General features: G+C 41.3%; 1 protein-coding gene across 1 annotated transcript in view; it reads left to right on the forward strand.

Moving 5' to 3' along the window:
• The window catches only part of OBSCN (obscurin, cytoskeletal calmodulin and titin-interacting RhoGEF), a 175,207-nt gene that overhangs the window by 31,704 nt on the left and 128,149 nt on the right, over window positions 1–15,354 (forward strand). The window contains exons 13-24 of the mRNA XM_032182181.1: window positions 772–1,047; window positions 2,658–2,933; window positions 3,558–3,833; window positions 4,850–5,125; window positions 6,278–6,553; window positions 6,932–7,207; window positions 7,787–8,062; window positions 8,768–9,034; window positions 9,494–9,763; window positions 9,975–10,238; window positions 13,956–14,222; window positions 14,617–14,729. Coding sequence (XP_032038072.1) covers window positions 772–1,047; window positions 2,658–2,933; window positions 3,558–3,833; window positions 4,850–5,125; window positions 6,278–6,553; window positions 6,932–7,207; window positions 7,787–8,062; window positions 8,768–9,034; window positions 9,494–9,763; window positions 9,975–10,238; window positions 13,956–14,222; window positions 14,617–14,729 — 3,113 coding nt within the window. The remainder of the gene's footprint in view (window positions 1–771; window positions 1,048–2,657; window positions 2,934–3,557; window positions 3,834–4,849; window positions 5,126–6,277; window positions 6,554–6,931; window positions 7,208–7,786; window positions 8,063–8,767; window positions 9,035–9,493; window positions 9,764–9,974; window positions 10,239–13,955; window positions 14,223–14,616; window positions 14,730–15,354) is intronic.

Here is a 15,354-nt window from a genome sequence, read left to right on the forward strand (position 1 = left end):
ACTCTTGAAGATTCGCTCCACAGCTGAGATTGGTTTGCAGGTATGCACTAAAAGATGCAGTATTCCTGCTGACAAGGGCTGAAGCAAGCATGCAATTAGAGGTTAAATAAATACTGGTGGTGCATATTATTTTAATATGACTATATTGTTTTGTGTACAAAATATTTCAATTACCACGGATTTTCTGAGGAATTATTCCTGATACCTAGATATCACAGAGCACATCATGTTCATATTTGCTGTTTGCTGTTGACTTCCAATTTTTAATTAATGTAACCATGCAAATACTATACTCATTTAAAAACAGATTTTGCAGAAACAAGTTTATGCACAGCTCCATGAACCACATAGAAATGGAGTTAAGAAGGATTTCAGGAGGTCAGCCTAATGCATCCCTCTCTGCTGCGTGACAGTAGCTAGGTTTCCATCCAGATACCCAAGGGGGTCGCAAGTGGCTCATTTAGGGACAGCTCTGTGCTTAAGTTAGGAAAATATTTGATTAAAAACCTTACTTGTTTTAAAACTTTATAAGGTATGAAGAATATATGGTTATAGTAGTCCACTAGTTGTCTGGAGAAGGAAGTGTTAGGTTGTTAATTTATAGAAAGAACATTTTTAAACTGGATCATGTTCATTCGCTTTAGCATGTATGGAATTATTCTAAAATGACAAAGATGCATTAAGTTGTTGTAAGCTGAATTTTGCATTTTGTTATGAACATTTTGGACAGCGTGACTGTATCTTTGCGTTTTAAATTGTCTCCCTCTATAGAAGCAGAGGATGCTTTTGTGAACAAAGAGAAGGTACAGAAGGAGGTGAAGGCAGTCATAAAGGAGAATGCCACACTGAGCTGCGAGGTGGCCCAGGAGAAGACCGACGTGAAATGGTACAAGGAGGGGAAGCTGATCACGTCGAGCAAGAAGTTCAAGGTGGAGTCAGAGGGCAAATCTTGTCGGCTGGTGGTGAGTGAGGTGGAGAAGAAAGATGCTGGGGAATACACCTGTGAGGCTGCTGGCCAGAAACTGACCTTCAAGATTGATGTCACAGGTGAGAGATTACCTATTTACATTTATTTATTTATTTTGGTCATAACTTTTAAGACAGTTCCCTAGTGTTTTGATTCCAGAATTCCAGCGATTTATTTCCAGCATTGACCTATGTGGTTCTGCAACAGAATGTTTATCATTATTCTTAAAAATTGATGTGCATGTGCTTGGACACTTTAGGTAAGAGAGAAATCCATGCAGGCCAGTGTTCTTTCTCAGAGACTGACCAAGAATGGTTATTAAGAAATAGGATTTAAGAACAAGATGAACATACAACAGTCCTTCCACACTCCAGCAATCTCTAATTCCAGTCTAAGAATCTGTAGTTTCTGTCTCTACTGGGACAGAGCTTGCTTCTACCATATCTATACAAGACCTGGCTTTGCTGAAAGGTTTTACCAATATATCCTTGTGAGGAATTGAAGAACACACTTTGAATGTAAGTTCAGAACAATATCCAGCAGTTTGTGTAAGCAACTCTATCATCAGTACATACCCTTCTATTCTTGCTGCTAGTTATTTTTGTTGAAAAAATACCCCAGTACCCCATACTTCATTTGTCATGATATATATTCCTTCCTTCTGTCTTGCTTGAAAGAGTTGAGGGAGGACTACCTAGTGTTGATGTAGTCATTTCTTAACTGTAAGAAACAAAAACAAAAGAAAACAAAAAACAGAAAGAAAACTGTAAAGATGCATGCAGTGAAAACTAAAGCAGACAAAACTACCAGAAGTTTACGTGAAACAATAGAATCGGATTCGGTGCAAAGATCTGCTGTTTTTTCTTTCAGTGGACTCACACTAGAATCTAACAGTGTCATCTTTGAAATGCATGCATCTACACAGCCCAATGCACCACTCACACCTCAAAGCTTTTTATTTTGGACTCAGCTGAGAATGTGGTTATTTATCTTCTGCACTGGAGGTGGTTTGTGGCTGGCCTCCTCCCAGTGTGGTCTGAGCAAAAGCATGACATTACAGCGTTGAGATTCATGTGACTGCCAGTTGTGGGTCTCACTGAGATGCAAGCTGATTGGATTTCACTCTGCTTGCTCTGCTGTGTGTGTGTTCTGTGGTATATATTACTGGGGAGTGACCCTACAAGGAAATTAGAGACAAATGTGCCTCATTCTGGTTTGAGAGATGGCAACTCTCCTTTGTGCTATAAAAAATACAGTAATACTTATTTCATGATTCAGTTATATGACTTTACTATAGCTCTATGCCATTTGTAGGAATGGTACAGGGTAAAACCGAACCATTATTTTACTTCAAACAATGAATGTCATTGATAGCAGAAGCTGTTCAAGGAAAAAATGTAGTAGATTATTAGTTTCTGCCTTTCAGTTTCATTTACAAAGGGTCTTATTACACTGTTTGAAAGAAGAACTCTTCTTAGCTCCCTGTGGAAAGATTTTATAATCTGGACTGGGAGAACTTTATCCTCTATTGGATGCAACAAGGCACTGAAGGGCTTTCAGAAGCTGTTTGTGCTTATGACTTAGCCAAAAGGTCTATCTCTGAGGAAAGCTGTTGACAGCAATAATGGAGGGTTGCATGACAAGCTATTTGTATCTTATATATGTTTTCCCTAACATTTCCCAATTCCAGAGCCAGAAGTTGTATTCACAAACAAGGAGAAGGTGCAGAAGGAGGTGAAAGCTGCACTAACAGAAAATGCCACGCTGAGCTGTGAGGTGGCCCAGGAGAAGACCGACGTGAAATGGTACAAAGAGGGGAAGCTGATCACCTCAAGCAAGAAGTTCAAGGTGGAGTCAGAGGGCAAATCTCGTCGGCTGGTGGTGAATCAGGTGGAGAAGAAAGATGCTGGGGAATACACCTGTGAGGCTGCTGGCCAGAAACTGAACTTCAAAATTGTGGTCACAGGTGAGAGAAGATACTTTGTCCCATCCTTCCTATTTCTAGAACATTTACAAAAATGATTATTATTCTGTAAGAGTTTTTCCAATGACACTTCAGATTTTTGGAGAATGTCATGGGGATGACTTAGCTCTGATAGGGAAAAGCAAGAAAGTGTTCCAAGTACAGTTCTGAGGCAGTTCCATCCTTTAAAAAGTTTAGGAGTTTGCCTTCACTGTGGGAACAGGGCCATAAAAAGGAAGGTTCTGATTGCACCTCTCCATCGCCGTGTCTTGGTGCAAGTGGAACAACTCTGCGGTGCAGCTAATTCCCAGAACGTTTCAGAGCAGGGACACAGTGGTAGCAATAGGGTGTCTGGCCCACATCTGCACACTTTTTGTTTGTCTTGGAAGGGCTCGTTTCAGCCTGTGGGGAGAACATTACATGAAAGCTTTGTGCAAGTTCAGGTCTCTAAGGCATCAAGTAAATGGCAACTGAAGGAAGAAAGTGGCACAGGGTGTCATTCAAGATGCATTGCTGTGATGGGCCTCCATAGTGGGGGAATGGATTCAGTTTTCCAGCTCCCTCTCTGCCTCCAGATTCTCTTTCAAGTGGCCTGACTAGTGTCTCTCTCTCCCCATCTACCCCCAGAGCCAGAAGCTGTATTCACAAACAAGGAGAAGGTGCAGAAGGAGGTGAAAGCTGCACTGACACAAAATGCCACACTGAGCTGCGAGGTGGCCCAGGAGAAGACCGACGTGAAATGGTACAAGGAGGGGAAGCTGATCACGTCGAGCAAGAAGTTCAAGGTGGAGTCGGAGGGCAAATCTCGTCGGCTGGTGGTGAGTGAGGTAGAGAAGAAAGATGCTGGGGAATACACCTGTGAGGCAGCTGGCCAGAAACTGACCTTCAAGATTCATGTTACAGGTGAGTAAATGTTTCATCTGTTTTACATCCCCCCCAAAACTGAAGGAAAGACAAGTTGCATAGCTTGACAAATTCCACCTCAGCAGTCAGTTGATGGAGTATTTAAATTCTGCTGTTTAACTCACGTCCATTCACACTGTTAGGTCTGTCTGCTTCTTTGAAAGTGGAGAACTTAGAGGATTTCTGTAGCCTAAGCCCAAGATATCTGTTAATCTAATGGAGATGCAGCGATAACAAAAATCATCAGACTAGATGATCTTTAAATGTTCCTTCCAACCCAATCCATTCTCTGATTCTACAGAGGAAACCTTTTTATTATCAATTCTGCCATACTAGTACCAATCTCAGAAGTGGTAGCTGAGGAAAACAAGTTTCTTCAACATGACATGAGCAAGAATGGGATTTAACCCTGACATCCCTTGGTCATATCCTGATGAATTTAAAGCAAATTGAAGAGTTCACGTATTAGATTGCATTTTGATTCTGGCACCGTGCAGTGCTAAGCAAATACCATGGGGGCTAGCTAGTTTAAAGTCATTAGAGAAGCATAGTTCTGGGTTGACACATCTTTGAAACACTGGGCAAATAAAGGTAATAAACACAGAATGTACACACAAAGATTGTTTCTGAAGCCTACATTTGCTTTTGCTGTCAAAGTAAATTACAGCTCTCAGCTTGTTTGGACAATTTAATTTCTGTCCACTTATACAAACTTCTTAACAGCTCTGTGCACTGGTGCGCTGCTGGACACTGGGGAAATGTGAATTTTTCTGCATATTTTGGAGAATGATGGTAGTAGAAGTGAAAGCAGTTTTCAGGCCATCTAAATAGAAGGAGTCCTTCACTGGCACTTGATCTAATTCAGATGTTAACATTCAGCTGATACCACTGGAAGGAAATCTGGGTGGGATTGCCATCCTCTCAGCACCACAGTCCAAAGACTGATGTGGGCATTTGGGAAGGGCTGTATAGAAGAGGTTCACTTTTTGAATCTGCTGCTTTACCCTCAATTCCAGAAGTGGAGGATGGTTTTATCAACAAGGAGAAGGTGCAGAAAGAGGTAAAAGCTGCACTGACAGAAAATGCCATGCTGAGCTGCGAGGTGGCCCAGGAGAAGACCGACGTGAAATGGTACAAGGAGGGGAAGCTGATCACCTCGAGCAAGAAGTTCAAGGTGGAGTCAGAGGGCAAATCTCGTCGGCTGGTGGTGAATCAGGTGGAGAAGAAAGATGCTGGGGAATACACCTGTGAGGCTGCTGGCCAGAAACTGAACTTCACGATTCAAGTTACAGGTGAGAGAAAATACTTTGCTCCATCCTTCCTATTTCTAGGATATTTAGAAAAATGATTATTATTTTGTAAGAGTTCTTATTATGCTTCAAATTTTTCAAGTTTGCTTCTTTTTCAAGTAAGCACTTTTTTGCTCTTTTATTTTTTTCCTATTTTTTTTCCAAGTTTTTCCTATTATGCTTATTCCTTCGGGGGAGGTTTAGGGTAGATATTAGGATAAATTTCTGTACTGAAGGGATTGTGCAGCACTGGAATAGGTTGGCCAGGGAAGTGGTTGAGTCACCATCCCTGGAGGTCTTCAAGAAATGTGTTGATGTAGAACTTAGTAGCATGGTTTAGTGGTGGACTTTAGTACTAGGTTCAAGGTTTAACTAGATGATCTCAGAGGTCTTTTCCAACCTGAATGATTCTATGATTCTGTGATAAATGACAGCTTGGGGGAGAAAGTAGCATGGAGTGTCATTCAAGATGCATTGACCTTCTGGGGCTTCAGAGTGAGAGAATGGACTCAGTTTTCTGACTCAGTCTGCCTACTGCTCCTCTTGCAAATGCCTGACTAAGATGTCTCCTGGAGAACAGGGGTATTTCACAATTTGGATGCAATAATGTGAGATGGGCTAGGCTTTCCTAAAGGTCACATAGGAAGTAAGGATACAGTCTTGACCATGGATGTCCTGGTCAAGCACGCTTCACACTGGACAAAATGATCTGGTGCTGCTTGGACAGCAGAGGCAGTTGGAACCAGAGAAATCAACAAATGGGGCTCTGACACAGCATGGTGCAGTTTCTGCCACTAGGAATTTATCAGTTTGCACTCAACTTCAACCAAAGTATTTCCTGCCTTAACTGGGCCCTGCAATAGAGTGATGATGATCCATCAGGTGATCTCTTAGCTTGCTGCACTGAGACACTAATCTTTCTGTGATTTGTCATGAAGCAACTAAAAGCTTCTTTGAAAAACTAAACAACAAAGCAAGCAAACAACAAGAAAAAAAAAAAAACACCCACCCCCCATGGAACAGTTTGCATGTTCCTCCAGTAGCTTTAGATGTGTACTGTCAAGTCAAAGAGATGGTTTCCAGCATTCTCTGTAAGCCCAAAGGGGACTTGGCAACTTCATATTTTGTAAATGCTGAATCTTTCTCTCTTTTCAGAGCCAGAAGTTGTATTCACAAACAAGGAGAAGGTGCAGAAGGAGGTGAAAGCTGCACTAACAGAAAATGCCATGCTGAACTGCGAGGTTGCCCAGGAGAAGACCGACGTGAAATGGTACAAGGAGGGGAAGCTGATCACGTCGAGCAAGAAGTTCAAGGTGGAGTCAGAGGGCAAATCTCGTCGGCTGGTGGTGAATCAGGTGGAGAAGAAAGATGCTGGGGAATACACCTGTGAGGCTGCTGGCCAGAAACTGACCTTCAAGATTGATGTCACAGGTAAGACAGACATTGTCTGAATTACAGTGGAGGACAATAAAATAAAAAGTGTAGTAATTATCACAGAGTGGTCCAGTTGCAATAGACTCTGTTCAGGGTTTACCTGTATCTGTTTTTCTTGTGACCAATTGCCTGGATTTGTAGGAACTGAAACATTTGGCTTTAGCTTGGCACAATATGGCCTATCTCATTCTTTGTGTGTCTTCCCTAGTTTCCACATTGCAATTTGCTTCCACAGAAGGGTAGATATTGTCTAGTGAAGGTAATCAGTTTTGTTATAAGTGACGACCTGAATATTTACCAGCCTATGCACATAAATCTGTAAGATGACTTCATTTTAATCTCTCTGTGAATATTTTGTTCCTTTTCTGCACTCAGAGCCCAAACCTGCATTTATAAACCAGGAAAAGGTACAGAAGGAGGTAAATGCTGTCTTGACTGAAAGCGCCGTTCTGAGCTGTGAGGTAGCAGAAGATGCAACTGAAGTAAAATGGTACAAGGATGGCAGACTGCTTGTTTCCTCCAGGAAGTTCAAAATAGAAACTGTGGGTAAAACCCGTCGTCTGGTTGTAGAGCAGCTGGAAAAGAAAGATGCTGGAGAATACGTCTGTGAGGCTGCTGGCCAGAAGCTGACCTTCAAGTTGGAACCAACTGGTGAGTGTTCACTTTGGAGGCACTAAGCAGCACTCTGTGTGGCTTAGAGGAAAACTGGATGTTATCTACCCACCCAGTGGCCATGTTGCAGCCATGATTTCCCCTGGAACAACATTACTGAACCACATCATGCATGAAATTGTCTTTGCATTGTTCAATATAGAGAAGAGGCCAAGAGAAAGGGAGTAAACAGAAAAGAGACTAGACCATAAATTCAGATTTAGCATATTAATACTTCTTAACTAGATTTAGAATCCTAAAAATGGGAGAACACATATTATACAGGTCATTTTATCTCTAAGAAACAAGTTTTTATAGGTAGCAGGATGTGTATTTTCCTCTCCTTTCCTCTGCTTCTCTTTTAAGCAAAAGCTTAGGGTTACCTGACAGGTGATTTTCTTTCTTTCCGCTCATCGAAAGATTATAGCAGCCACAAAGATTCAGCTGTATTCCCTGTGTTATTAGAGTTTATAGAGGAGCTGGTATGTGACTGAGTCATGAAGACAGAAATTGAAAATTGCTGTGTTTAAGGATTGGAGAATTAAGTTATTAGTTTTTCTATTTTAATGTCTTTCCTAGAACCAGAGGCTAAATTTGAAAATAAAGTTGTCCAGAAGGAGCCCCTCATTGTTCAAGAACATGAAAGCATCATTTTGACTACTTCAGTAACGCCTGAAACTGCTGTAGTAAAGTGGTTCAAAGATGGAGCAGAAATCAGGGCGAACAAGAAGTATGTGATCAAGAGCGAGGGGGCGTCCAGGACTCTGACAGTGAACCTGGCGGAGAGCACAGACACTGCTGTGTACACTTGCAAGACAAAAAGTGACAAGCACGAATTCAAAGTAGAGGTGAAAGGTGAGCAGATAGCAGCCAGCAAGTTGTATCCCTTCCTATCAGTTGTGTTTCTCTTGTGGGAGGATAAGGTGAAGATTTTGTACCTCTCTCAAAAATTGTTCCAACTTCTAGACTTGAATTGCTTTTGCAGCTACTGTGGCTTCCCTACCATGTGCCAATAAAGTCCTTCCTGCCTTCAAAGACGCAATTTTTGTCCTTCAGTGGCCTCTTGGGCAACAAGGACACCTAAGATGGGTGCTTTTCCTGGCGTTTGCTCTCCAATGTTATCACACCATTTTTGTCTCCTCCTAATCCAGTGGGTAGGGCATGGGCAGAGCCTTAGCTCTTCCTGACTGCTCACCAGTGTGACAAAGCTGATGGGTAGTTTTTATGCATAGTCAGGCAAATTAGGCTCTGATGTTTAGAACAAACAAACAATCAAAACTAAAACAACAACAAAAAACCACAACCAATCAAACAATGAAACAATAAAAATATCCACTGTGGTCTCATTAGGTAAAATAAGAAAGAAAGGCACAACACAAACACAATCATGTTTTAAATACAATTCTTGATTTACAGAGTGGTAATGCTAATACAATTTCATTTAAATGTGATCTCCACCTTTTATATATATTTTTGTTAAGGTTGGCTAGAACAGGTTTCATAGAACAGATTTCTTAACTTTTCCTTTCTTGCCATTTTTTTCTTTCCTCTGCACCTCAGAAATCCCAGTGAAATTTACCAAAAAGCTTGAAGCTGTTAATGCTGAGATTGGAGGCAGCGTGTCATTGACCTGTGAAGTGAGTCATGCCAGAGGGAAGGTGGTGTGGCGCAGGAATGGAGTTGAGATCAAGCCCAGCAAACGTTTCCAGATTCACGAGGAGGGTGTCAAACGAACCCTGACAATAACAGGGATCCGGGCTGAGGATGAGGGAGAGTACTTCTGTGAGTCCAGAGATGACAAGAGCAGCATTACCATCACCCCCAAAGGTAAGTTTCTAGAATTGAATGGTGACAATGTGGAAAGATCCTTGGCTTTCCTTCTCAGCCGCTACAGCCCTGCAAAGCCAAGTTTATTCATGTGTTTATGCTGTTCCCTGTGTTAACAACAAAGTACAAAACTCCACTTTTTCTCTGAATGTCTGTGGAACCTCTGTTTGCGAAGAACATCATTGATGAGCTCAAATCAACCTTCATAATTTATTTGAAGCTGGAATTAAGTATCCCGTATCTAAGACAGGATTTTTCCCCTCTTTGTTTGCCTCTTTCTTCTGGCATCTTTATACATAAAACCTATTCAGAGATGGGAAATATGATGGTCCATTTTTTATTACTATAAGTAATGAACTGTGATGCTTCCAGTGAAATCATTGAATCTGTTGGCTCTTTGAAGGTGCTTATGCCATGCCTCAGAGACATGCTCCTAAACATTTTCTTCCTATCCATCAGCTCCCAGAGTGGTGAAATTTGTTACGAGTCTCAACAGTGTGGTCTCTGAGGAAGGAAAAGAGGCTGTGTTCAAGTGCACCGTTTCTCCCAGTGATGCTGTAGTCACGTGGCTCAGGAATGGTGTCAAGATCGAAGCCAGCAAGAAGTATGTGATCTCACAGAAGGACACCAACCACAGTCTTACGATCACTGATCTGACTCTGGAAGATGCAGCTGAAATCTCTGCCAATGCAGAGGGTGTAGAAAGCACAGCCAATCTCAGAGTCAGAGGTAAGAGGCAATAATGCACCCTTGACAGGCTGTCACTGATGCTGTGGCCTTCCCTCTGACTGTGGGAGGGGATATCTGCTTTTGCTTCATTAAATAAAAATGCTCATAATTCATTGGGACTAGAGATAATTAAGACACCTTTTTAATTCTTTCTGAAAACATGTTTTCTGGATCCTATACATTCTTACTGTAATTTCCTCTCCTTTATCAGAGGCCTCAATCTCCTTCAAGAAGAAACTGGAGGCCCGAACAGTTGAAGAGAAGGATACAGTGACCTTGGAGGTAGAACTGACCAAGCCTGCAGAGGTGAAGTGGATGAGGAACAGCATTGTGTTGAAGCCCAGTGAAAAAATAGAGATCAAAGCTGAGGGAACAAAGCATATCTTGGTGGTTAAGGACATCTCCTTTGCAGACAGGGGCTTTTACTGCTGTGAGAGTCCTGATGACAAGACCCAAGCCAAGATCAACGTGGAAAGTAAGTTGAATGATTGCCAGGTCTGTAAATACTCTGGACAGGATTTGGATATGGATTCTGGTCTCTTCCATTATCATAATGGCCACTGCCACCAAACCTCACATGGGGACACAGCTGTGTGCTTGGCCACCAGTCAAACTTCTGAGATAATGTGGAAGAGAGGGCAGTAAGCAGAATGTGGCTGGCTGGTTCCTGTTGCCTTCATCTCATCCCATGAGCTTTCAGTCATGCTGCTGACTATGAAACCTGTTAGATGATTCTTCTTCTGAAACTTCTCACTCCGTGGTACACTCTGTTTTTTCATTTGTATGGCTTTTAGCAGACCATTCCCTTGTTCACCCATCCGTTGCCCTAATTCTTCTCTATAAAGCACCTCTTTCAGAACAACTCTTTATATTCAGTCAGGGTTAAAAAAAAAAAAATAAAAACAAAGAAAAAAACAACACAAGAGTAAATCTTCTGTCTGTGGGTGCTACCCTTTCAAGTAAGCTAATGGTATCTCAGCTGTAGCCCTGTACTTCTGTCCTTTTTCCTGCATCCTTTTGTCATGATTGTTACAGGATAGATGAAGATAGAATTTAAGCACTTAAGGACTACCTAATCTTGTCTGCAAAGCCCCTGCCACCAATTGGTGCTGTGTAGGTCATAAAAAATAGGCAAGGAAGGACTTGATAACAGACTTCAAGTACATAAAAGGCTGTTATAAAGTGGAAGGGAACAATCTGTTCTCCATGTGGAAATAATGGACTTCAACTGCAATGAGAAAGATCCAGGTTATACAATAAAAAAGCTTTTTAATAGTTGGATGACTGAATAGGTCATCTGGAGAGGTTTTGAGGCCTCCATCATGGGTTTAAGAAAAAGTTAGTGAAATACCTGTCTGGGATGACATAAAGAGCTGAGTGTGTCCTGAAGTGGCAGAGAAGGGCTAGACAATTTTTCTGGATATGTCCAGCCTTGCAGTTTTGTGATCTTCTGATGGTGGGAGTACAAACCTTTACACAAGATAAACCAGTTGATTATCTGTATTAGTTCATATTTTTCTTTTTACAGCTTTCAGCAGCGCTGAAAGGGCTGGGTCTCACTCCTCTCTCCCAGCTGCTGTTGAGCAGCATTTTTTTTTCCCTTTCTTAACTCTGCTCTCACAAATGCACAAACAACATCACTGTGGCCAGTGGCGTGGCCCTTTGGAGCTGTCTGATACCGGCCCTTATCTAACATTGGGCAGCTGCTGGATTCTTCTCACAGAGGCCACCCCTGGAGCCCCCACTACCAAAACCTTGCCACATAAACCCAATACACCATTCTAGGATTTTGTGCATATTATTAACATCATGAAAAATTTCACCAGTAGTTCTTCCCACATATATATATATATATATATATATATTTTTTTTTTCCATTTTTTGATTGGAGAGGTTTAGGCTTGGAAATAGGTTGGGCATGGTGAAATCAGTAGCAACAACCCCACGGATTCTCATTTTTTTGAGGCTCTAATTTTTAACTTTGTCCTTCACTTCATGGTTCTGTGCAGCTGCATGTGCCTGTAGCTAAAGGCTGAATTTCCTCCCTGACACCTGCAATTTCCTGTCCCTCTCCAAGTTAGTCCACTTCAAATCTCCCTACTAATACAGATGTGTTTTTCTCTGCCCCATCTGTGAGGCAGCAGCTCGAGAGTGCAAGATGAGGATTAGAGTTGTTTGCCTAAGAACAGAGTGGGAATCAAATATATCACAAATTAATGACAAACTGTCTCATACAGAGCAGGGTTTGTCAAATCACTTTCATGCACTGTTAGGACAACTTCATCTTCAAAATCTGCCTGGCTGACAGTTGTCAAAACCCATTGCTTTAGTGTCACAAAATGTGGTGGTTATCACTTCTATAGGATGTTGCTCATCTTTTTTTCCAAACTGAGTGGCTCTAGGAAAAACAGACAGAAAAACCCAGACATTAGCATTGCCCAGCAGCTACATGTATTAGATTAGTCTTGGATCCATTCAGCCTAAATCTAAATTTAATGCTCCTTCTGTGTCCAGAGAACCAAAAAAAAAAAAAAAAAAAAAAAAAAAAAATGACTTTAAAGAATGTTTTAATAAATAAGTGTTTTAAGTTGTAGATGTATTGAATTACCTTCTGGAGTATCTTTCTGAATATTCAAGGACCCATAGTTGACTACAATTTTGATTTAGATCTAGATTCAGGTCGACTGTCTCAGTTAAATTGGATGAACTGTCTCCAGAGAAGGTAGGGAAATACAGTACTTCCCTGGTCACCACGTGCTGGAAGAATGCAGGGCAGTGTGGGGCAGTTTGTTACTGCATCCTCTTTTACACGTTGTACTCTGAGGTGTTTTTTTCAAACTTTGGCTGAGTCAGTTTTCTTCCAGCAAGATGTTTCAACCACAGTTGGTTGTAGCTTCAGTTGCGTGAGTTTTTCAGACGCTGGCTGTTGTTATATCCAAGTGTTAATAAAAATAATGATGGAAAAATTTTATACAGGAAAAAAATGGCTAGTCCTGATAGCTACCAACAGTGTTTTATAGTTTTGTGCAAGGTGTCTCATGCAAGCTTGCATGACTCTTGGTTTATAACCTTCCTGTTCTGACAGAGGGAGAATGCTGGTACCAGATAATTATTGGGTGTGTGCTTTGCAGATACCCAGCCGCACTCTCATCGCTTACACTTAGAGACGCTGTAAAAAAAAGATAGCTTCCCCGTTGATGAACTGAGATAGTTTCAATTAAGTGGCTGAAACTCAAGGTGAAAGATAAACCAGGATCCAAGATGAACCATGATGAAAACTGGAAATCAGATCATTGTCGTAGGGAATTCTTTTCGCATGTGATCATCCAAGCCTTAGTTATGATGTACAGCAAGAACGGGGCGGTGTACAGGAATCTCACTTGCATTTACTCCAGTCCAATCCAATCTATGGATTTACTCCAGTATAAACGATGCTTAATCAAAAGATCAGTGTCTGTTCTGATCTTAAGATGCCAGCAGATCCTAAAACCAACTGAGCTGCTCAAACCAATAGCCTATTTGGCTGAATATTTTGTTTTGATAAATAAAACACTTCCAGGAGGAGACGTTTGAGGAAGAATAAAATAAAAATAAGTCATAAGTAAAGTGATGATCCTCCTTTTGATACACCTCTAAGTTTTCATCAGGGAAAAGCATAATTAGGTCAATTAATTATAGCATAAATTATCCTAAGAACAAGGGTATGAAATTTCAAATCTCTTGACATGAACTATTGTCTATTAAAATAAATTCTGTAGAAGTTTTGCCATTCCCCAGCTGTTTGCTGTTTTATGATGAGATGGCCTTTGTAAAAGTACTTTTTTCCCAGTCCTGCGTATAGTACAAGGTGAGGATATATTTAGGGGGCAATTTACTGAGTTAAAAATTGCTATACTATTTAGTTGATTTCTGGTCTAGACAGTGGGTGGTGATGGAGGGGAACTGGCTAGAAAAAGGGCCCTGCAATGTTTGTGGGACCTCTTTTTCCCAGCTGAAAGCATCCATTTAAGATGAGCAGCCATACTAGCAGTATGGTCAGGGACAGATATTTTGTTTTTGTGTTTTTTTGCAAAGGTGGTTGTTTAATTGGCGAGTGCTGTACCTCTGTGAGGAATTAATGTCTTTTGGAAGTCCTGATGCAGTTTCTCAGCTGTTGCTGTGAGATCTCCAACTTGTCCATGTTGTTTTTCAGTGAGGCAGATCAAGCTGGTGAAAGGCCTTCAACCCGTCGAAGTCTCTGAGAAAGGGACTGTCACCTTTGAGGTGGAGCTGTCTCATGAGGATGTGGAAGGGACCTGGCAGAAGGACGGCGTTCGGCTGAAGCCTGCTCCGAATATTATTATGGGCGTCCAGGGGAAAAAGCATTCACTGACACTTTCTTCTGTGACTCTTGAAGATGCAGGACTCATCTCCTTCAAAGCAGATGGCATTCACTCATCAGGGAGGCTCACTGTGACAGGTACACTGACCCCAAAGTCTGAGGCCCTATTTGGTGTGGGACATGGTTACCTTCTCCTGTCCCTAGAGAGTAAGCTTTTAAGAGGGCAACCAACTTTCTTCATCAGTAACATTTCACTCAAATATCAACAGGATTATTGTAACATCATTGTCCCTAGTTCATGTAATGATAATGTGTTCAAAACAATAGGACTTGGGGGTTTGTTTTCACTTAGAAGTTATATTAAACATGGAAAATAGGCACTAGGCTCTGCCTATCCATTTTTCCTTGTGCCAGATGTTTCTAGAGACCTCATTCCCTCATTCCCTACTAATTGGACATCCTTTTGTATTTGTGTCTCTCTCTCTTTTTTTTTTTTTTTTTTTTTTTTTTTTTTTTTTTTTTTTTTTTCCAGAATTGCCTGTGAAAATCAGCAAACCATTGGTAGACGTCAGTGTAACTCAGAAGGACAAGGTCACCTTTGAGTGTGAGCTGTCCAGGCCCAATGTGGATGTTAAGTGGTTCAAGGTACAGCATGTGATGGGCAGTGGTATTTCCATTTCTGATTTCTCTGGAAATTAGAGCCTTTAATTTCATTTCCAAGGGATGTGAGCCTTTGCTGTACAGGTCTTAACATTGCTCTCTTGCCTTTATGTTCATTTATTTGCCCAGTTCATCACTCCTTGTTATTATTTACTGGATACGTTAATTAGTTTGAAATTTCTCTTGCATTTTAAGTGAATATCTGAGCTATTTTTGCACAGAATGTGAGCACTGTTATTGATAGGAGTGCAGTCTTGTGCTTCAATTCATACCTAGCAGTTCTCACACAGGATTTATAGCCTCATTGGGAACTATGGTTTAAAGTGAGACCTCAATTCCCTTTCTACCTGATAGCCTGGGGATGAGCTCAGGCACTTCATGTACCTTCCTTGGGGTTCACCTGATTCTTCCCTTAGATGGGGATAACATCATTTCTCCAAGCTAATGTCCAAATGGGTTTATTGCCAATCCTGTACAGTGCCTTAAGCCTGCAAGCAGCTGTCACAGGTCAGCCAGAATTTGTGCATGTTCTTCACCCATTCCTACATGTTGACAGCTTCGTGCTGTGCTTAAGTTTCAGCATATGTTCCAGTAAGCACAGATCCATTAA

This window comes from Aythya fuligula, chromosome 2, assembly GCF_009819795.1.
Source record: "Aythya fuligula isolate bAytFul2 chromosome 2, bAytFul2.pri, whole genome shotgun sequence".
Lineage (NCBI taxonomy): Eukaryota > Metazoa > Chordata > Aves > Anseriformes > Anatidae > Aythya > Aythya fuligula.